At 40.1% G+C, this 22,551-nt stretch overlaps 1 protein-coding gene and 1 non-coding gene across 19 annotated transcripts in view; one reads left to right on the top strand and one right to left on the bottom strand.

The window, feature by feature from the left end:
* DLGAP1 (DLG associated protein 1) overlaps positions 1–22,551 on the bottom strand; it is an 866,993-nt gene that overhangs the window by 184,532 nt on the left and 659,910 nt on the right. For all 18 annotated transcript variants that reach the window (XM_053571473.1, XM_053571476.1, XM_053571474.1 and 15 more), the window contains one exon: positions 16,005–16,245. In XM_053571473.1, the coding sequence (XP_053427448.1) occupies positions 16,005–16,245 (241 nt within the window). The remainder of the gene's footprint in view (positions 1–16,004; positions 16,246–22,551) is intronic.
* LOC128572201 (small nucleolar RNA SNORA42/SNORA80 family) lies at positions 1,010–1,146 on the top strand. Its single transcript, XR_008376108.1, has one exon. It is a non-coding gene; the product is annotated as a small nucleolar RNA SNORA42/SNORA80 family (small nucleolar RNA).

The following is a 22,551-nucleotide window of genomic DNA, read 5'->3' as shown; positions in this document are numbered from 1 at the left end:
GACAGAGTCTCACTTTATGGCCCTTGGTAGAGTGCCGTGGCCTCACACAGCTCACAGCAACCTCCAGCTCCTGGGCTTAAGCGATTCTCTTGCCTCAGCCTCCCGAGTAGCTGGGACTACAGGCGCCCGCCACAACGCCCGGCTATTTTTTGGTTGCAGTTTGGCCGGGGCCGGGTTTGAACCCGTCACCCTCGGTATATGGGGCCGGCGCCCTACCGACTGAGCCATAGGCGCCGCCCTAGAAACTCTTTTCTTTCTTTTTTTTTTTTTTGGTAGAGACAGAGTCTCACTTTATGGCCCTCGGTAGAGTGCCGTGGCATCACACAGCTCACAGCAACCTCCAACTCCTGGGCTTAAGCGATTCTCTTGCCTCAGCCTCCCGAGCAGCTGGGACCACAGGTGTCTGCCACAACACCCAGCCATTTTTTGGTTGCAGTTCTGCCGGGGCCGGGTTTGAACCCGCCACCCTCGGTATATGGGGCTGGCGCCCCACCGACTGAGCCACAGGCGCTGCCCTAGAAACTCTTTTCTAAACATACATTTTACAGTTGGCTTAATAGTTCATTGAAATGGGTGTTCCATAGTTTGCTTACCGTTTTCCCTATTGGTCAAATGTTCACCCTGATGAAGGTTGTTCAAACTTTTCGCCATCATAGATATGCTATGGTGAACATCTTTGTCTACAATTTTTTTCTTTGTTTTAGTTTATTTCTGTAGAACAGATTTATAGAAGAGAATTAGAGGCAAAAAAATAACAATTAGACACTTTATAGATTCCAACATTTGGCTTGTGTTGTATCCTCTGGCTAGATGCAAGGAGTGGGAGTTTTTTATTGGTTTTTGTTTTTAATGGAGATTTGAAATAGGGAAGAGGTCATCGCCCCAGCAGCTGTAGAGCTTGTCAGTACCTTTCAGGTCTTTCATAGTGCTCTAAGATTTCTGGGGATAAAGAATACAATGGATTTTAAAAGAAAGCCAGAAAAAAGTAGAATATATGTATATATGTTACGCATGGGTTTGGATTTATGATAGGTCTGTTCTTCTGGGCCTTTCATGGTGCCCCCAAGACAGAGCAAACTGTGGCCCTGAGCCACTGCCTGGTGTCTGTGCCCGCAGGCTGCTGGCACTGAAGTGGGTTGCATAGCAGGAAAAAAAAAAAAGAAAGAAAAGAATATATAAATGCAAACTGAGCATGGTGGATCATGCCTGCAATCCCAGCACTTTGGGAGGCTGAGCCAGGAGCATTGCTTGAGGTTGGAGTTCAAGAACAGTTTGAGCAAGTGTGAGACCGTGTTTCTATAAAAAGTAGAAAAAAATTAGCCATGCATGGTGGCTCACATCTGTATTACCAGGCACTTGGAAGGCTGAGGAGGAGGATCACTTGGGCCAGGAGTTTGAGGTTGCAGTGAGCTGTGATGTTGCCACTGCGCTCCAGCCCAGGCAATGGAGTTAGACCTTATCTCTAAAAAAACAAACAAAAACAAAAACCAACTAAATCCAAAAACAAAAAATGTATGTGTGTGTGTTTGCATGTTGATGTGAATCCTCCATAGGTTTTCTTAAATTTTTATGTTCTTTCCAAGGATGTGATAAGCCGTCCATGAAATCTCTTTATTGTAGATGTTTATAGGCAGAGATTTGAGAGTAGGTCAGGACTGAACATTCACACAACTTATTTACAGATAAGAGAGGGAAAAGGGAAGGATCTGGGGGTAGGAATTTCACCTCCAGGGAAGTGGAGAGGAAGAACACAGTGTGAAATGAACAGCCTGAGAAAAAACAGGAGCTTTCACTTGCAGAGCTTAATGCTCATTCAGTCTCTTTGATTCTTACTATCACACATTTTGAGAGATTCTTTCCTCCAAATAAGAAATAATCAAAATTTTGTTCCTCAGAATGATTTTGGGGCGACATGTGACCATTCCACTCTCTTTGAAGTGAAGTCGTTTATTTTTAGGTGCATGAAGAGGCTAGACTCATCCTGGAAGCCTACAGTGTTCACTGGAGCAGCAAATTTCCTGAGGAAATCATACATTTTTCACCTATCAATCACAAATATTCATGGGGTAAATCTTATGTGCAAGAATTGTAGGTTGTATTTAAATGGCTGATTGTTGAACCATTGCAAAACTATAAATTAAAGGATATTTAAACTCTTTAACTCATTGCTGGTCATAAGATAGAAACCGAGACATTATATAAGAGTGGCAGAGACTTCCAGACATGCCAAAGTCAAGTTGAGTTTTCATTCTTTTGATTTAAGCAATTTAGAAAGAGTTAAGACATTTTGGAGCATGGCTTTCTCTCTATCCTTTTCTGATGAGCAGCTTTTCATATTTCAGGCCACTCATTTTTAAATAAAAAGAGAGTCGCTTTAATTTGTGTCAGTTTTACCTAGATTTGCATCAACATTCTTTTTACTTAAAGTGGTACAGTAAATGAACTGTCGACAAAAGGAAAAAAAAGATACTGATACAACTGCCGTTTGAATTTAACAAACACAAGGCAATTCCATAAGCAACAGAAATAGAGACTGGTATTAGTATTATTTTTTAAAAAATTGTTTCATGGGGCGGCGCCTGTGGCTCAGTCGGTAAGGTGCTGGCCCCATATACCGAGGGTCGCGGGTTCAAACCCGGCCCCGGCTGAACTGCAACCCAAAAATAGCCGGGTGTTGTGGTGGGCGCCTGTAGTCCCAGCTACTCGGGAGGCTGAGGCAAGAGAATTGCTTAAGCCCAGGAGTTGGAGGTTGCTGTGAGCTGTGTGAGGCCACGGCACTCTACCGAGGGCCATAAAGTAAGACTCTGTCTCTACAAAAAAAAAAAAAAAAAAAATTGTTTCATAATTCTCTTTATAGAGATCTTTGTTAAAATGTCTATACTACCCAAAGCAATTTACAGATGTAATACAATCCCTATTAAAGCACCATGGTCATATTTTAAAGAGCTTGAAACAACAGTGCTTTGTTTTATATGGAATCAGAAAAAACCTCGAATAGCCAATATGTTACTCAGAAATAAAAACGAATCAGGAGGTATGTTACCAGACTTTAGGCTATACCATAAATCTATAGGGATCAAAACAGCCTGGTACTGGCACCAAAACAGAGAGGTAGATTTATGGAACAGAATAGAGAACCAAGAGATGAACCCAGCTACTTATCGTCATTTGATCTTTGACAAGCCTATCAGAAACAATCAGTGGGGGAAAGACTCCCTATTTAACAAATGGTTCTGGGTGAACTGGCTGGCAACCTGTAGAAGACTGAAACTGGACCCCCAACTTTCACCATTAACAAAAATTGATTCTCACTGGGTAAAAGATTTAAACTTAAGACATGAAACTATAAAAATACTAGAAGAGAAAACAGTTGAAGAAATTGGCCTGGGAGAATATTTTATGAGGAGGACTCCCCGGGCAATTGAAGCAACACCAAAAATCCATTACTAGGATCTGATCAAACTAAAAAGCTTCTGCACACACAAGAGCACAGTAAGTAAAGCAAACAGACAACCTTCAGAATGGGAGACGATTTTTTCAGGTTATGCTGATAATTAGAATCTGCAGAGAACTCAAACTAATCAATAAGAAAAGAACAAATAACCCCATTTCTATCTGGGCAAGAGACTTGAACAGAAACTTCTCTGAAGAAGACAGATGCATGGCCTATAAACACCTGAAAAAAATGCTCATCATCTTTAGTCATTAGAGAAATGCAAATCAAAACCACTTTGAGATATCATCTAACTCCAGTAAGATTAACCCACATCACAAAATCCCCAAACTACAGATGTTGGCGTGGATGTGGAGAGAAGGGAACACTTATGAGCTGCTTGTGGGAATGCAAACTAATACGACCTTTTTGGAAAGAAGTTTGGAGAATACTCAAGGAACTCAATGTAGACCTATCATTCGATCCTGCAATTCCTCTACTAGGTATATCCCCAGATAATCAAAAATAATTTTACAACAAAGACATTTGCACCAGAATGTTTATTGCAGCCCAATTTATAATTGCCAAGACTTGGAAACAGCCCAAGTGCCTATTGATCCAATGAATGGATTAGCAAATTGTGGTATATATATACCACAGAATACTATGCAGCCATAAAAAGATGGAGACTTCACATCTTTTATGTTTACCTGGATGGAGCTGGAACATACTCTTCTGAGTAAAATATCTCAGGAATGGAAAAAAAAGTATCCAATGTACTCAATACTACATGAAATTAATATATAACCACCTACACATTTCATACAAAAGGTAAAATATAAATATTGTCCGGAAAGTAGAAGGGAAGAGGAGAGAGAGGGAAGGGGAGGGAGGAGGTCGGAGGAGGGAGGAGGGAGGGTATAATTGTCTTACCACAACAGATAAGTAAGTGAGGTGATGATGTGTTAATCAGTTCAATGTACAATGCAATTCACATTGTAGACCAATCAGTACACTGAACCCCATAAATGCATCAATGTACACAGTTATGATTTAATTTAAAAAAATAAAGAAAAGTTGTATCTATTCAGTTCAACTTGGACTTGACATGCTACTTAATTCTAGATTATTTGAAGGACAATGGGTACTGTTGTCCTCTCTGTCTTCCCTTTAAAAAAAAAATCAGGATTGTTGAGTTTTGCTTTTGTGCCATGGTAGTTGGGCATTTAAAAAAACTGTGTGATTTAGTCCTTAGGTTGCAGAATGTTAGGAAGATAAGGAACTCTAACACCAGTAAGAGGTACAGCGTGCAGGGTGCAGTAGCTAAGTGCAACTTTGGCTGGTCTGCCGTTTGTGGCTGTCCCAGGAAAGCTGGGTCATGGTTGGTGGGGCATCTGTAGAACTGCAGGTGTGAAAAGAATCATTTTTTGTGTTTGAAAGGATGTCATATAATAGAGATGAAACGCTGCTTGCCCACTCACATCTTTGTCTCAGGAAAGTACCTTATTCAAAATCCCCACTGAGGGAATTGTGGCCATTGTGTCACTGGAATCTCAGAAGGAGAGAAGGATAGGGATGAAAAAGTAGCCATGGAAATAAGGACTAGACATTTCCCAAACTTGGCAATTTGATTAAAAAAAAAAAAAAGAGTAAATACATTTTTCTTCTCTGAAATTTTCTGCATTCTGTTTGACATTTGAAGGAAAAAGTATAACATTGTATGTGGCTCTTACTGTTGTAGATGTAGGAAATATTTAAGATAATTGTAAATGGCAGAGGCCAAAGAGTTGAAGGGAAGTGAGGTTTCCACACTTTGTTCAAAGAGGCAAAATGTGGGGTGGTGCCTGTGGCTCAGTGGGTAGGGCGCCGGCCCATATACTGAGATCGGCGGGTTTGAACCCAGCCCTGGCCAAACTGCAACAACAGCAACAAAAATAGCCATGCGTTGTGGCAGGCATCTGTAGTCTCAGCTACTAGGGAGGCTGAGGCAAGAGAATCGCCTAAATTCAGGGTTGGAGGTTGCTGTGAGCTGTGACGCCACAGCACTCTACCAAGGGTGATAAAGTGAGACTCTGTCTCTTATTAAAAAACAAACAAACAAAAAAAACAGGCAAAATGTGGATACCAGTAGATTTTGTGGCAACAAAATGGTTCAAGTGGTTCTATATTTTGATTAAAGTGCTGGTCCCAGGAATCTACACATATGGTTAAATATGAACTCTTCATATCCATGTAATAATGTCAATGACGGTTTTGATATTATATCACAGATGTAACTGTTGGATACTGGAGATAACATCTTTGTAATTTCCTGTAATTCTATAATTATTTCAAAATAAAAAGATAAAAACAAAAGATAGAATAAAGTTTCTTGAAAATGATAAAAGCAAACATTAAAGTCTCATTATGATTCTCTGACCACAATCAACATTTTAGAAGAATGAAAAGTTTGTTTCAGAAGCAAGGTGATAGACGATATGGACTAATTTTCTTAAATTTAAAAATTTCATTGTGGAGAAAACATGTAATGGAATAATAAGAATATTTAGAGGAAGGGTGGTGCCTGTGGCTCAAGGAGTAGGGTGCCAGCCCCACATACCAGAGGTGGTGAGTTCAAACCTGGCCCTGGCCAAAAACTAAAAAAAAAAAAAAAAAAATATTAGAGGAAAAGGAAATTCAACGTTGGCTTTAAAGAGAGAGGACAACAATCCTACCCAGAAATTCAGAACGAGCTTCCGTCTTCATCAGATCTGATGCCTCTTCTCAGGCACACATCTCTGAAGCAAGAAACTGATGAAGCAATATTAATTTTAATAATATTATTTATTCCCTTTGAAATCATAAACTATTCTAGAGATAAACACTAATTAAACTTTGATAAATTCTGGTAGAGAGATAGACTAGTTTTCTCCTATAAGTTTCTTCTATAAGTTTAATTAGAAGTTATTAGAATTAGTACTGTCGATAGCACTGATATTGGAAGACAAGGTAAAAAAAGAAAAAAGTCTAGGCATGGTGGCTCACCCCTGTGATCTCAGCACTTTGGAAGGCCGAGGTGGGAGTATCACTTGAGGCCAGGCATTCAAGACCAGCTTGGGTAATATAGTGAGACCCTGCTCCCTTCCCTCCCCAAATTAAAAAAAAAAAATAAAAACAGAAAAGGAAAATTCTCTTCTTGTATGCTGGTAGAAGTTGTATGTCCGTAGAACACCAGCAGATGGCAAAGAAAGCTTTCAGAACGTTAACAGTTGTACCATCATTGACTAATGTTTCAAATGCCGATACGGTAAAGTCCTAGCACTCTTCATTTTGGTCTTTTCTGTTTTTTTCTTTTTTTTTTAAATTATTATTATTATTTTTTTGTAGAGACAGAGTCTCACTTTATGGCCCTCTGTAGAGTGCCGTGGCCTCACACAGCTCACAGCAACCTCCAACTCCTGGGCTTAAGCGATTCTCTTGCCTCAGCCTCTCGAGTAGCTGAGTCTTTTCTGTTTTTAATCAAGCACACTCGGCAGCAGAAAGGTTTGCCTTAAAAATGCGACAGAAAGTCAATGGCAGGCATAGCAGGCAGAAATACAAAACTTTAGGTCTCAGATTTCCCACCTGGAGCTAAATAAAGTTGCTCCCAAAGTGGCTTTGTAGTGTTGTCCAGCTTCCATTTACGGTTTCCAACTACTGTGACTTTGCTGTGTTTGCTAAAGTTCAATATCAATTGGAACAGACAAGTCTAGACTATGAAGGCTTTACAAAGTGGCATTTCCTTCCCGTACAAAAGTGTCTATGGAGATCCCATAAAATAAAAAAAGTGAGCATTATTTTTTGTTTAAAGAATTTCCTACAGTAAGTCTTCATACGAAAGAGCCTGGCTTTCTGGTTTGTCTTTCCTGATTGCCCATGGTAACGGGGTCATGAACGCTTACATCTTTGGAGCTCAATCAAGGGACAGTTAGATTAGAATTAAATTACTGCAGGATTTTTTACATAACCTGAGGGCACAGACCCCTGACCATTTCATTAACCACAAAGCAGAATTTGCCACCTGCTTAGTTTACACATGAGTTGGCAAAAATTCTTTTTTCCACTCCATGCTGCCTGACAGGGCAGTGACTAGATTAGGGGATTGGATGTGTGATCTTTTAAATCTGTCATCGTGTCAAAATGACATAGTGTATTATGAAATTTTAAACCTAAAGAGTATTATCTTTTAAAAGGATTTTTCTTTAACCATTTAGCTTTAAAGAGATATTTTAGGCTGGGTATGGTGGCTCATGCCTGATTCCGGGAGGCAGAGGCAGATGAACTGATTCTGAGCATCTTTAATAAAAAATAGAAAAACTAGCTAGGTATTGTGGTGAGTGCCTGTAGTCCCAGCTACTTGGGAGGCTGAGGCAAGAGGATTGCTTGAGCCCAAGAGTTTGAGGTTGCTGTGAACTATGATACCACAACGGCACTCTACCCAGGGTGACAGAGTGAGACTCTATCTCAAAAAAACCCCTCAAAACAAACAAAACAAAAACAAAGAAACAAAAACCCAACAAGACCCAGATATTTTACAGACACACCAACATGAGAAGCCATGTTAATAATATGTAAACAAAAGTTTCTCTAAAATAGAGGGGTGTTCAAAAATTTTTGTGAAAACACAGGTTTCAAACATAGCAGAGGCTAAATGGATATTTATTTGTGAAGGGAAGGAAGGAAAAAATCTCCTAGGCCAGTCATTCCAGAAATAGGTTTGTATCCAATTATTTTAGGGTATACTGAAACATGCAGAGCATTTGTTGATGGTTCCAGAAAGAATTTGAGCCTGCTCTGTCATTTACTGGCTCTAGGGTCTGGTCAGGTTAGGTCAGGTTATGTAAACTCCTTAAGTCTTAATTTTTTTCCTGCATAAAATGAAAATGATAATATCACGTATATGTCATGCATGTATTCATTAGGAGTACCTGAGATAACCTGTGCAGCTGGTTCACCATGCTTGTCAAACAGTAAGTGATCAAAAGTTACCTATCATCACTGCTATTAAACTAAGCCTGATGGAGAGATTTAAAAGTAAAGCCAAGGCATAGGCATTCTAATTTGTGCTTCTTTATTAATAATCTCATTTGAACTTCACAACAACTTTAAAGACCGGTGTGCCAGAAAATTCTGGAACCCCTTCACCCTTTGCCATTTGACATCCCACCTCTCTTGGGCAAAGGTAAACTTGCTGGCTGTGTATAGAGCATGGCCGTCCAAGGTTGGGCACTCTGTCCCAAAAGGTGATTTATAGACTTCAAAACAACTGGAGCTGAAAGCACATGGTGTTCCTCAGATTTTAAATTTTGCTCTATGTCTTAACCAAACTTTGTTGTGTGTGTGTGTGGTCTGAGCCTGCAGTGGTGGGACTAAGTGTGGGACTGCAGTTCTTTTGGAGAGATTCAAGGAAGTAAATATCATTAGCAGAGGAACAAATCATTAGCAGAGGAACCAGTCCAGGCAAAATCGGAATATTTATTATGAGATTTTATCTTGAATAGAACAGAAAGTTGCTTTGTTCAAAAAGCTCCTGATTGATATCTGTCCCTTGCACTTCTGAACCTTTCCCTCATTGCTTTATAAAAAGGATCTATTAATTAACTCAGCTCTTGGCAGAAAGAAGTGGGCTTTCTCTGAACTCTAAGAATTCTCCAAAAACGGTCATTAATTCTGTAAGAGGAGCAGCATTATAATCTTGTTTTACACATGAAGAAACTGAAGTTCAGGTTAACTTCATAATCATGCAATAACTAAGGGGTAGAGCTGGCCCTAAAGGAACAAACGGCTGTTTGCTGGGAGACCTGGTTTTTACTCTGGCTCTGCCTCCAGCTAGAGGCCCACCAGGTTGGGCCTGAGTTCCCTTGTGTTAAAGTAGGCTTAACGGATCAGACACGCACAGCAAACTTTTTCTGCAAAGGGCCAGATAATAAATGTTCTTGGCTTTGTGGGCCTGTTATTTAAAGAGCAAAAGTAGCCACAGACAGTAGGTAAACCAATGGGCGTGACTGTGTCCAGTGACACTTATCTCACGAAAACAAGCAGCGTGTTACATTTGGCACATCGGCTCTAGTTTGCCGACCACTGGACTAGATTCTGGAGAAGTTTCCTCTACTGCTAATATTTTATGATTCAACTTGTTTTACCAGCAATGCTATTTCCGTACGGAAGTCACCTTCATTGTTTAATCATCAGTGGCTCATGTGGTTTGTGGAACACTTAGTTTTCTGCTTCTCTCTTCTTCCTTCCTCCATGATTAAATGTTAGTGTGCACACTGCAAATATAAATTGCCACCTTAATGTTATTCTGCATAATATCTTATGTGTTTAGGGTTTTTGTGTGTGTGGAGGTGGCAGTGCAGAGCAAGGCATACGGGATTGGAGTGTAGGGTACACGAAGGGAAGTTAGATGTGGATGTCCGGGATGGAGTGACGAGCTGGGGATAAAGGCCCCAGATCTGTAGGAGAGCTCTCTAAAATGTTAGCCCTGACTTCAGGGGAATCAAAAGATTAACTCCTTTTGCTCGATTGTGCCTGGCTTGAGTAAGTGTATCAGAGCTGCCCCAAGAGGAAAGCAAGACCATGGAAGACTATGTCTCAATTTAGGGAAAAATCAAACTGCAAATACTGTTGTAAGGATAGTCCCAAGCCATACCATAAGAGGAAAACTCTGTTGACTCCCTGGCTGGAAGACACTGGAGGGCAATGTAGAGGAGGGGAGACCACATCAACTCCACCATCCTTTAAGAGATCCCTCAATAAAAAACTGATACAGTACCTAGGCCAGACTTAAGACCTAGAGTGTGACAAATGAATCTACTTACTATTTACACAAACCACATTATTGTTAATTTTGAGACAGAGTCTAACTTTGTTGTCCTTGGTAAAAAGCCATGGTGTCAGAGTTCATAGCAACCTCATTATTGGGCTCAAGAGATCCTCTTGCCTCAGCCTCTCAAGTAGCTGGGATGACAGGCACCCACCACTCTATTTATTAGAGATGGGGTCTCCCACTTGCTCAGGCTGGTCTCAAACTCCTGAGCTCAGGCGATCCACCCACCTCAGCCTCCCCAAGTGCTAGTATTACAGCCATGAGCCACTGCACTCAGCTAAAAACTATATTATTGCTACATAAATCTTGGCAAATTTTACAATTTGAAAGAGCAGAATTTTCTTAAAAGACCTGAGAATCATGTCTCATGACAATTTGCTTATTTCTGTCAAAGAATATTATTTTTACTCAAATATTATATTGGCTTTAAAATTATAAATGCTAATTTGAAAAATCCCCTCTCAACCTTATCATCACTCTTCCTCACCTACTACTTGCCAGGTAACCAGTACTTGTGTGTTTTCTTTTCTTTTTTTTTTGCAGTTTTTGGCCCGGGCTGGGTTTGAACCCCCCACCTCCGGCATATGCGGCCGGCAAGCTACCCCTTTGAGCCACAGGCGCTGCCCTTGCGTGGTTTCTGATGTGTTTTCCTATACGTGTGTGTGTCTGTTTTTCTGGGTGTGAATTCACTTATTGTCATTAGACAATGTTTTTGCCTATTCAGGCTATTGGTATCACAAGATAAAAGTCTGCCTAGCTATTACATGATAATGCTTTTGATAGGTCCTAGAAAATGTTTAGCATAGGAAGAAAAAGACAGCCACCCTTACACGCATACAATTGCTTCAGTATATTCCATAAGAGGAACAACCAGTAGTCTGGCGGTCTGGGCATAGTTCTGGCACTAGGGTTCTACTTTTACCTAAAATACTCAGACAATTGTGGTGTGGGCGCTTGTTTGCTCATAGTCATGAGATTAATTGTGCCACTTTTTAATTTTACTTTTTTGTAGTAGCTCTAATCTTAACTTAATAGTCCCAGGTGCAGTGGTTTGTATGAAAACTTGTTGAATATATTAGAGAGACATTTGAGTACTTGAAGCAGACTGAGAGGACATAAGAGTCTATCATAGAAATTTAAGGAAGCACAACTGTAAGTCATTTTCTAACTCAGCTCCTAATTTGCCCTGATTTGTTGAAATGTCTCCATTCATCCTTGCTCATCTGCTAATGGCCAGAGCTGAGCCCATCTTCGTGACTCTCTCATGTGGCATGAAGCTTTTTTGTAGACTCCTGTCTGTGATTTCATTTTGCTAATATGAAAAAAGGACAAGGCTGGAAGAAAGAGCCTTAATAGAATATTCTGCTGAAAATTAGAAGAATTAAAATGGGCTGACCCCCAAATCAAAGACTCATCATGTAGACTGTTTTGGGGAAACGTTTTACCTAACAGCTATAGTTGAGAAAAATAAATAATTTTTTCGGGAAAGAGGAAGTTTAGGAAAAATGGAATCTATTTTATCCAAGAATAATAAACAAAGGAAGAGAAGCCAAAGGAGAAATTCATCAAATCCTGCTAAGTCTGGATGCACAATTGACCTGTGTACTTCAGGAAAGCCAATCGGAGGGGAGCAAAGTCTATTCCCAGCTTTCATGGAGGAGCACTTTCTTTCAAAATTAGTAAGTCCTGCGAGAAAAATCAATTTTATGTATTTTATACAGGAAGTTGTATTTGATTCAATGTAGGAAGAAAACCAGTGGGAGAAGAAAATTAATATGGTAGTACTGAGATCATGTGAGAGAAGAAAGAAAACTGTGTGCATGGGTCTGAGAGGGAGGGAGGGAGAGAGAGAGAGAGAGAAAGAAAAAGAGAGAGAGAGGGAGAGAGAGGGAGAGGGAGAGGGAGAGACAGAGAGAGAGAGGGAGAGAGAGAGAGAAGGAGGGAGGGAGAGGGAGGGAGAGGGAGAGGGAGAGAGAGACAGAGAGACAGAGGGAGGGAGAGAGAGAGAGGGGAGGGAGAGAGAGGGAGAGGGAGAGAGAGAGGGAGAGAGGGAGGGAGAGGGGGAGGGAGAGGGAGAGGCAGAGAGAGAGAGAGGGAGAGGGAGAGAGAGAGAGATGGAGAGACAGAGAGAGAGAGGGAGAGAGAGAGAGAAGGAGGGAGAGAGAGGGAGAGGGAGAGAGAGACAGAGAGACAGAGGGAGGGAGAGAGAGAGAGAGAGGGGAGGGAGAGAGAGGGAGAGGGAGAGAGAGAGGGAGAGAGGGAGGGAGAGGGGGAGGGAGAGAGAGAGAGGGAGAGGCAGAGAGAGAGGGAGGGAGAGAGAGAGGGGGGGAGGAGGGGGGAGGGAGAGAGGGGGAGGGGAAGAGGGAGAGAGAGACAGAGAGAGGGAGGGAGAGAGAGAGGGAGAGACAGAGAGAGAGGGAGAGGCAGAGAGAGAGGGAGGGAGAGAGAGAGGGAGAGAGAGACGGAGAGACAGAGAGAGAGGGAGAGGCAGAGAGAGAGGGAGGGAGAGAGAGAGAGGGGGAGGAGAGAAGGGGAGGGAGAGAGAGAGATGGGGGGGGAGAGAGAGAGAGAATATGAATACAGGAATAGGGGAGTGGCAGGAAGAAGATTGAACCTTATTGTTAGAGTGGGAAACCAGACAGATGCAGGGGCTTGAAGATCAGATGGCGGGGGTTAAACAACTCGTAACCAGATGCCAACTAGAGGGGCTGACCACAGCAGCAACAATCGGCTTCAGCTGGCTTGTCCGCTGTCTCCACCACCTTACAGATGCTTGGCTAATGACAGTATCATTTACATTGTGGCTTTGACATGTCTCTGTCCTTGAAATCACCATGACAGTTCCAAGACATCCACATAACATATGGAAATGGATAGAACTCAAATTTTTAATAAAAGCCAATCCTTTGGCCTTGAATATTCCTCCCTCGATTAGTAAAACCACAAAAGATCTAGGCCACTTCCTCTCAGTATAGCCATTTCTTTCCTCCCTCACTGACAGTGCGGTTTCGCTTTCAAGGAAGCTTTTGCTTGCTAGGCTTACGTGGTTCATCCCGAAATTCTTTTCCATGATGAACACCAAGAACTTGGAAAAACCTCCACGGGGAGGCGAGCAACGATATTATATCATAAAATTATAAACTAAAATCTCTACTTGGAGGCTAGTAACACTTTTATATTATAAAGTTATAAATTGTTTCAAAAGAACAAATCCATGGCTTAGAGGAACTGTGAAAGGTAATATTGGAATTCATAAAGTTGCACTCTTAAATATCTCACTTGGTTAGTATCTGCTGTAATGGTTTAGTGCTCAAGCTATTTTTTGACAACTGTGAAGTTCTTATATCATGGTTAATTTAATGATTAAGGGCAGAGTCAACAGATGCCCTGTGTACAAATCTTGGCATTTCATGATTACCAGACCCAGGAGAAAGTCACACCTTCCTGCTGCTAAATCCCTGTGGGGCAGCTAAGCTTCCAGGAAGCCTTCCCATGTGGAGAGCTGCAGGTAGAAGTGGCCCAGTACTTAGGACAAGACTCATGGAGCCCAAGGAGGAGCAGATGCAATGACTTCTGTGCAATTTTTAATCACTTCTCCCTGTCATGGGTGTTTTCCCTCACTGGAGCTCCAGCTAAACCCCCTTAGATTCTATTTAGATTCTAAATGGAACAACACAGGGCAGCCTCCCAGGACCTACTCGTCTCCTGCTCTGATAATCTCATTGTATTTTAGCAAATATTACAAACTTTATAAATAGTTCTATAGTATAAATATTTCCCATGAAATATTTGGGATATACTTATTCTACAGAATTATTCACCATTAATCCAAAATACATAATTAACTGCATGACTTGGATTCTATTTGACAACCCTATAGTTTGAACTCTGGTCTCCAGAGAATTTGGGAAGGGTCTTAGAAAAAGCAGACCTGTGGGTCTTTGAGTGAAGAGTGGGGGGCAAGAATGGATGTGGGAAGTATAAGTAAACTGTCTAAATAATGAAAACACAAAATCCTCTGAGACAGGAGCAGAGAAAAGCCAATCGGTGTCTCTCCCCACTTTACCCACAACCTACTTCTTGAGGGGGAAGGAGTGAGCCTGTGGCTCTTTCCCTCCAGACCGGACTCCTGAGAGCACCCCTTGGCACTTCTGGGAAGGACCTGGATTTTGCATATTTAAGGAGGAATTTCAGTTGGCAGACAATGAGCTCTTTCTAGAGAGGAATGGACCAGACACTGGGGGGAGAGGATTGTGGGAGAGGTGGAGGCAGTAACAATGGGGAACACCAAAACACACAGTGACGTGCCACAGACACAGGGCAGACCTCCCAAACTACACTCACAGTATGAATGCAAACATGTACACAATGCTCACGGCTGAGTTTCAAAACATTTTTTTCTCTTCATAAACCAGTGCTATTTAATTTGCTAATCTCATATGTGACTATTGTTGGAGGATTTCCTAGTGAGCATGAACTTACAAACAGCCACTGTCTCTGGTCTGGAGATGGCCAGCCAGGGTCAAAGCTGCTGAATGTTGGAGCCCGTGTGATGTCCAGAGGCATCCTTTTCCCTGATGCTCAGGTCTCAGTTTGCAGTGGTCTAGAGTGAACTCCTCTTGCTTAGCCTCTAATGGTTTAAACAAAATTCCTACCTCTCTCTCATACATCTAGTTAAAAGGATTTTAACTCAGGTTTGAGGATCCTTTAATTCTCAAATGTATAAAAGTTGTATGCTGAGTGATAATTACTGACATTTTATGACAAAATTGAATAATACCACATTCAGGCATAGGCTTTTCTTTCTAACATATTCATCATTATTTATCTGGACTCAGGGTTTGATTACCTTCTTTGTAGAACTACTCTGTATTGAAGTTATGCTGAATTAAATCATGAAATTAAGCCTAGTTATGATGGAGGGATTTTTTTTCTTTGAATGTAAATGTTTTATACACACACATATGTAAATATATACATGGGTGTATGTGTATATTTGTATATATCCATGCTCATTGTAAAAATAGCCCAAGGTTATATTACTGTGCAAGGTCCAATGTCCGGGAAACTAGTTAAGCTCTTCTGTGCCTAAAATCTACCGATAAAAATAGAGTTTAAATGCAGAAACCTAAATACAGCTTAGAGGGAAAAGGAAATATTATTTACATAGGATAGATAGAGGCTTTAAAATAATGAAATAAATCTGCTGTTATATTAAAAGAAACGTCATAAAATGTTTGATCGGTATTATTGAGTTATCTATTTCTTCTTATTTTCTCACCGAGATATTTCAGATCTCTTGGGATAATCACTTTGCGGTAATCTTGGAATAAAAAATGTATTTCAGCTGTAAGATGGGCAATTTAGCAGAGTGGCTGCTGAAAAGCTGAGCTTCATTATTGAGAGGAGGGATGGGTGTGGATCCTTTTGCTAGAGGTGCCAGGATCTTGGAAAGATTCCCCCCTCCGAGCAGTCCCCCGCCTCATGGTGCTGTAATCGCCAGTAACCCAATAGATACCCTGGACATAGGCCCAGAGAGGGAAGGGGGTGTGTGATGTGGCCAGAGGCAGGCCTGCAGGTGGGCACGGAAGCAAAGCCTTGCTGTGCAGGACACGGGTGTCCCTGGGAACTAAGTGCGATGACAGCAAGGGCACAGTCTTTGGGGACAGCTGTGTGCAGCCGGCTCAGACGCCCGCGGGCTCTGGCCGTGGCCTGACCACTCACCCGTGCTGCTCTGGATGGTCCTCACGGTGGTGGTGGTGCGTGGTGGGGACGACGACCGCAGGGACACGCACTCGTCGTCCTGGGAGCAGCCTTTCTCGATGGCCCGCACGTAGCTGTGGCTCCGCATGCGGAAGCAGCCGGGCATGGGCAGGTCCAGCGCCTCCACCGCCTGCGACTCCAGCTCGCTGAACACGGATTCGCACACGGACTCGAACTGCCCGTTCACTTCCATCTCGCTCACCTGCGGGCAGACACAGGTGTGGTCAGCCCCGCGGTCAGTTCTGTCTCTCCCTTCATGAACTTCAGTCCCCAAACAGAAAAGCAGCAACTGGTTACCTTAAACTAAATTGCATTTTATTTCCTTGAAGTTATAGGCTATAAATGGGTAGCATCTAGTTTATAATTGCAAATAACTGATTACATTTTAAAGAAAAAAGCGTTGTTTTCGGAATGCAAGGAAATGTGGGGCTGGGAAGTCTTATTTCGAAGCGCGAACAGGTGATGATTCTTCATGTTTATAAGATATAAACATAAAATATAGAGAACAATCTTATCGGTCCATGGACAGAGTTTGCATTATTTTGGTGTAACTGTTCTTAGCACAAACATTTTAGAAACTACTATTTTTCCTGTGTCTTTTGAAGTGACTAGTTCATCAAATAACTTCAGTGTGAAGCTTAATTTAGGGCACAGTCTGGAAACATGCCCTATATTTTCTGGCAAAGTACCCACGTGTTGCCCCAAAATAGACTAAACTCAGATATGTCAAAATCTTGAAATACACTATCAAGATTTTGAAATATAAACAAGTTTCAGTCTTCTTTATTAAGAACTGATATGGTCCACAAATTGTTTACAAATTCCTTTAAAAAAAATCTTTGAAATGATTTATGGGTTGATAGAAGAGATAAGACCCAGTGTTCCATTGATCACTAAGGTGACTGTAGCTTACAGTAATCTATTGTGTATTACAAAAGAGCTGGAAGAATTTGAATGGTTCTAGCATAAGCAAAGACAAATATTTAATGGGTTGGACATCTCTATACACTGATTTGATTTTTACAAACTATATAAAGGTATTAAATTATCACATGTACTCTGAAACAATGTACATCTATTATGCATCAATAAAATAATTTTTTATTAAGTCTTTTGTACATAGATCACAAATACATTTATGCCATTTCAATGTGTGATTATTTGTACAAATTGGAGTGCTTACATCATATTAATCAACATAGCTTTCATTTCATTTACCCAATTATAGCATTAGGACATTTGTGTTCTACACTTGATAGATCCAACTTGTACTTGTAGGGGAGAGTAGGGGGACCACACCTATCAATAAAATTAAAAAAAAATCTTTGCAAATAAGGCTCTCTTTTTTGAGTAATAAGTTTTTATTGACCTATATTCCTCTGTATATAATTTACATCGGGGGCGGTGCCTGTGGCTCAGTGAGTAGGGCGCCAGCCCCATATACCAAGGGTGGCAGGTTCAAACCCAGCCCCGGCCAAACTGCAACAGCAACAACAACAAATAGCTGGTTGTTGTGGCGGGCACCTGTAATCCCAGCTACTGGGGAGGCTGAGGCAAGAGAATCATCTAAGCCCAAGAGCTGGAGGTTGCTGTGAGCTGTGATGCTGGCACTCTATCGAGGGCAACAAAGTGAGATTCCACGGCAACAAAGTGAGACTCTGTCTCAAAAAAAAAAAAATAATAATTTACATTGGGTTAGAGCACCACTTGAGAAAAAATATGCTGGACTGGGTGTTCTGTATTCACTTTGTAGCTGACTTGTTAGAGATTTACGAGCATGTCTCAATTTTCTATTACCTTCTAGGATATCTTACCTCTATTTTTCCTAATTTCAAGTATTCATGAATCATTGAGCATTTAACAGATTAAGCTACAATTACGTTTAGTACACTTAGTGAAAACTGTTATAGTTTTTCCTGTCTTCTCATTTTATGTTATCCAAAGTTGTGTCATGGAAATGGTGAATTTCTTTAAACTTCAGATAAAAGTGACAAGTTACCCTAAGGTATATGTGGAAAGAGACACACATTTCTTAATAAGAACTATTTACAGTTTAAAAATAGCATTTTCATATCCTTTGTCTAATTGGATATGTCAAATTCCTGCCTATTTTCAAGGCTAATAAATACATTTGTCCACATTAGGAAACTGTATCTGTGTCTATATTTCTATCTATATTGCTTGTTTTTTCAGAAATATGTGGACATACGTTTAGAGGTAAAGAGATGTGATACCTGCAACTGTCAAAAGGAATGATGAGATAAAGTGAGCCCAATGCTAAACAATTAATAATTTTAAATCTGGGTCAAGACTGTCTTTGTATTATATGTGTGACCCTTTTGTAAGTGTAAGATGATTTCAAAGTAAAAAGTAAAGCAAACTATATATTTATGTGTAAATATGTACACATATGTATATATATGTGTGTATATAGGTATAATTTATTTAATTTCTCCCTGTTCATTTACATATGAAAAATCACAAATGCTAATATCCATCTCAGTCAAGATAATAATCATTAAATTTGGATAACTATCTTTCCAGGGGCTATATATGTGCTCTCCCCTATCTTTTATAAAACTTGCATCGTAAATATAACTCTGCAGCTCATTTGTTAATTTATATTCACTTATAATCTCCTCTTATTTATCTTATTTTTTTTGAGACTGAATCTTGCTCTGTTGCCCCAGCCCAGAGTACCATGGCATCATAGCTCACAGCAACCTCAAACTCCTGGGCTCAAGCGATCCCCCCGCCTCAGCCTCCTGAGTAGCTGGGATTACTGAACAAAAACTTGATAATTTCTCTATTTTTAGCAGAGATGGGGTCTGGCTCTTGCTCAGGCTTGTCTCCAACTTCTGAGCTCAAGCAATCCATCCATTTTGGCCTCCCACAGTGCTAGAATTATAGGCGTGAGACACCAGGCCTGGCTTAATTTATATTCTTAATAGAATTTTTCTTCATTCTCTTAATCCTTTACATGTATTTTTATTATACACAAATACAGAAAACCATGCAATATAAATGTATAACTTAATGAACTATAATAAGGCAAACCCCCTAGAGCCACCAGTCAGATCAAGAAAACTTTGCCAGACTCCCCAGAGTCCTCCACATGCCCCATTCTGACCATAGCCTCCACCTTGCCTCTCAGACTATATAATGAATCCCTGACTTTTACTGAAATCACTTCTTTACATTCTTTATGGCCTCATATGCTGAGGCCCCAGCCCCAGCTCTGCCCCCCACAAAAAACAAAAAAAACCCTGCAAAAAAAATTACAATTTATCTATTGATGAATCTGGTTGTTTGACTCATAGAACTTCCCATAGATTAGATTTGCTGATTTCAAACTCATGGTGGAGTTTATCATGTTACTCTATATTTTGTATTTCCTGAAAATTATAAATTGGATTCAGAGACTTGATTAGACTCAGGTTCAATCCTTTTGGCAAGATTAGAGGTTATTGGGGGCACATTTTGTCCAGGTTGTCGTTCTTTTCATGTTGTGAGGGGCCATTTGTGCTTAATACATTGATTCACTAATTCACTGGGGGTTGCAAAATGGCCATATCCTAATTCTATCACTACTTTTAGAATTACTACTTGGAATATCCTTTCCTATTTTATTTCGTTACTTCATGTCTGTATGGCAAGATAAATTCTTGATTTACCCCTTTAATCAATTTTTAAGATAAAATTATTCACTCTTATCTTTCATAAGTGATTGATTTTTAAAATATTAAAAGTAACTCAAAGATTTAACAGTACCTGATGAGCCAGGTTTGGTGGCACATGTCTGTAGTCTTAGCTACTCAGGCTGAGGTGAGAGGATGACTTTAGCCCAAGAGTTTGAGGCTACAGTGAGCTATGATTGTGCCACTGTCCTCTAGCCTGGGTGACAGAGAGAGACCCTGTCTCCAAAGTAAATAAGTAAATAAGATAAAATAAAAATATTTATTGGTTTTAAGTCCAATTCAATTACTTTTCTTAGTGAACTCAAATTGTCCCATCTCTGGCCAGTGGGAGCCTCTTAACTTGGCTTGTGAGTCCTTTAGACATGAAACTAGTAGTCTTTGATAGCTTCTTTGATATCTGGTATGCACAGGTATTCCAAACTCATAATGTCCCTCTCTTGGAATCAGAATATTTCCAAAAGCTCTTTCTTCTTTTAGTATTAAGTAGTAGAAGAACACAGTCTGGGCTACTATGGAGGTCAATTGTCATTGCTACCGGGTTAACCATTGTTCTTAGGTCTTTCTAATGGGCAGAACTCGTACATGAATATGTCCAATTCAAATGCAGACTGAAGGGTTTCTATCTAATCTCTTTTAGATTTATATTTAGATCTTTATTCCACACTAAGAATACTGGTTTTTAATGACACAGAAGATGATGAAATTGGAATATTCTATAACTATTGATCTGCTATTCCATAATACATGGACAACCAACTCAGAGGAATAATACTAATACCACTTGCCCATATATGATTATTAAAAACAGTTAACAATTTTATTTTTCATGTGCTCCCTTCCTTCTTCCTTTATTTTATTTTATTTTATTTTATTTTTTTGCAGTTTTTGTCCGGGGTCAGGTTTGAACCCACCACCTCTGGTATATGGGGCTGGCGTCTTACTCCTTGAGCCACAGGCGCCACCCCACTTCTTCCTTCATTTTAAAATAGTTGTACTATATTGGCTTTATCAGAGCATATAATCCTATCATACCACCCCCCCACCAGACCCTCATTTTATCTCAGTTCTGCAAATAACTGTCTAATGTTTTCTACTACAGGTGGTCCCTGACTTCTGATAGTTTGACTTGCGATTTTTCAACTTTACGATGGTGTGGAACCGATACACCCTCAGTGTATTCATCAGGAATTTGATCTTTTCCTGGACTAGTGAGATGCGGTACAATATTCTCTCTTGATGCTCAGGTGCTCAGGCAGTCATGAGGGTAAACAACTGATATTCTAAAAGTGTACTGCATTGCCAGGTGTGGTTGGATACTTTGTTTTGCATTTTTATATCCCATCATGTTTACAAAATGCCCATTTTCTACCTATGATATTTTTCAACTCGTGATGGGTTTATCAGGACCCCCATCATAAGCGGTGGGCCATTTGTAATCCTCTGATCCTTTTGGCTGTCTAATGCTCATTGTCTAGTATATTCCTCAGGATGGGCTCCTAGACACTAGATTTCCTGCATTCATCCATGCTTAGAACAGTTTGTGCCGTTTATATTTGAAAGTCAGTTTTTCTAGGTACATGGATGGAGCTGGAACCTATTCTTCTTAGCAAAGTATCTCAGGAATGGAAGAAAAAGTATCCAATGTACTCAGCCCTACTATGAAGCTAAATTATAGCTTTCACATGAAGGCTATAACCCAACTATAGCACAAGACTATTAGGAAAGGGCCAAGGAAGGGGAAGGGAGGGGGGAGGTTAAGGTGGAGGGAGCAGAATGGGTGGGGCCACACCTATGGTGCATCTTAGAATGGGTACAGGCGAAACTTACTAAAGGCAGAATACAAATGTCTACATACAATAACTAAGAAAATGCCATGAAGGCTACGTTGAACAGTTTGATGAGAATGTTTCAGATTGTATATGAAACCAGCACATTGTACACCTTGATTGCACTAATGTACACAGCTATGATTTAACGATAAAAAAATATTTATTTAGAATAAAATACTCATAGATCTTAATCTTTTACTTCGTATTTTCTGGAATTCTTGTTTTATTGTAAGTAATAATTCCTACAACATTTCCATCAGACACATATTCTCCTAAAATTTAGTTCAATTGTTTTTGTTATTTTGTGTTATTGCTTAGATTTGAAATTTACTTAGATGTATTTTTTTTTATATGGGATGAGGAGTTTAGTGTTCTTTATATTATTAGTGAATAATTTGCTTGAATTCTCCAAGCTTCACTTTCCTCATCAGTAAAACAGATACATAGTACCTAACAGGGATGCTTTAAGGATAGAAGTAAAAGAAGTAAAAAATAAAATAATGTAAACAATGCATAATCTATTTCTAGACATATAGTAGGCATTTCACAAATGGTGGATATTATTTTGTGAGACAGTGTAGTGGGAAAAATGAGATAGATATGTTAATTCAACTCTCTGAGTTTCATACATTAAAAAATGATCTTTCATATAGAGTTGATATAAAATTAACGAGATAATATTCAAAGCTGCTAGCATGTATCTGGAAACCAATAAATAGTAAATACCTATGCCATTGTTATTATTTCCATTATTAGTACTACTATGACTAGCAAAATTATGGCCACCAATAGCAGCAGGTATTAAAGTAACTTACTAGTTGGGAGTCTGCATACTGGCATTTTCTAGATTTTGTCACTGACGAGCTGCGTACCTATAGACAATTCATTTGGGTATCCATTGCTCTCTCCGCACACACATGTGGCGTGTACACACACACACACACACACACTCACAGAGTGGGGATCCACACAGCCTAAGTT

The sequence above is a fragment of the Nycticebus coucang genome, chromosome 19, assembly GCF_027406575.1.
Source record: "Nycticebus coucang isolate mNycCou1 chromosome 19, mNycCou1.pri, whole genome shotgun sequence".
NCBI classification, from domain to species: domain Eukaryota; kingdom Metazoa; phylum Chordata; class Mammalia; order Primates; family Lorisidae; genus Nycticebus; species Nycticebus coucang.
This window is presented reverse-complemented; position numbering and strand designations above follow the sequence as displayed.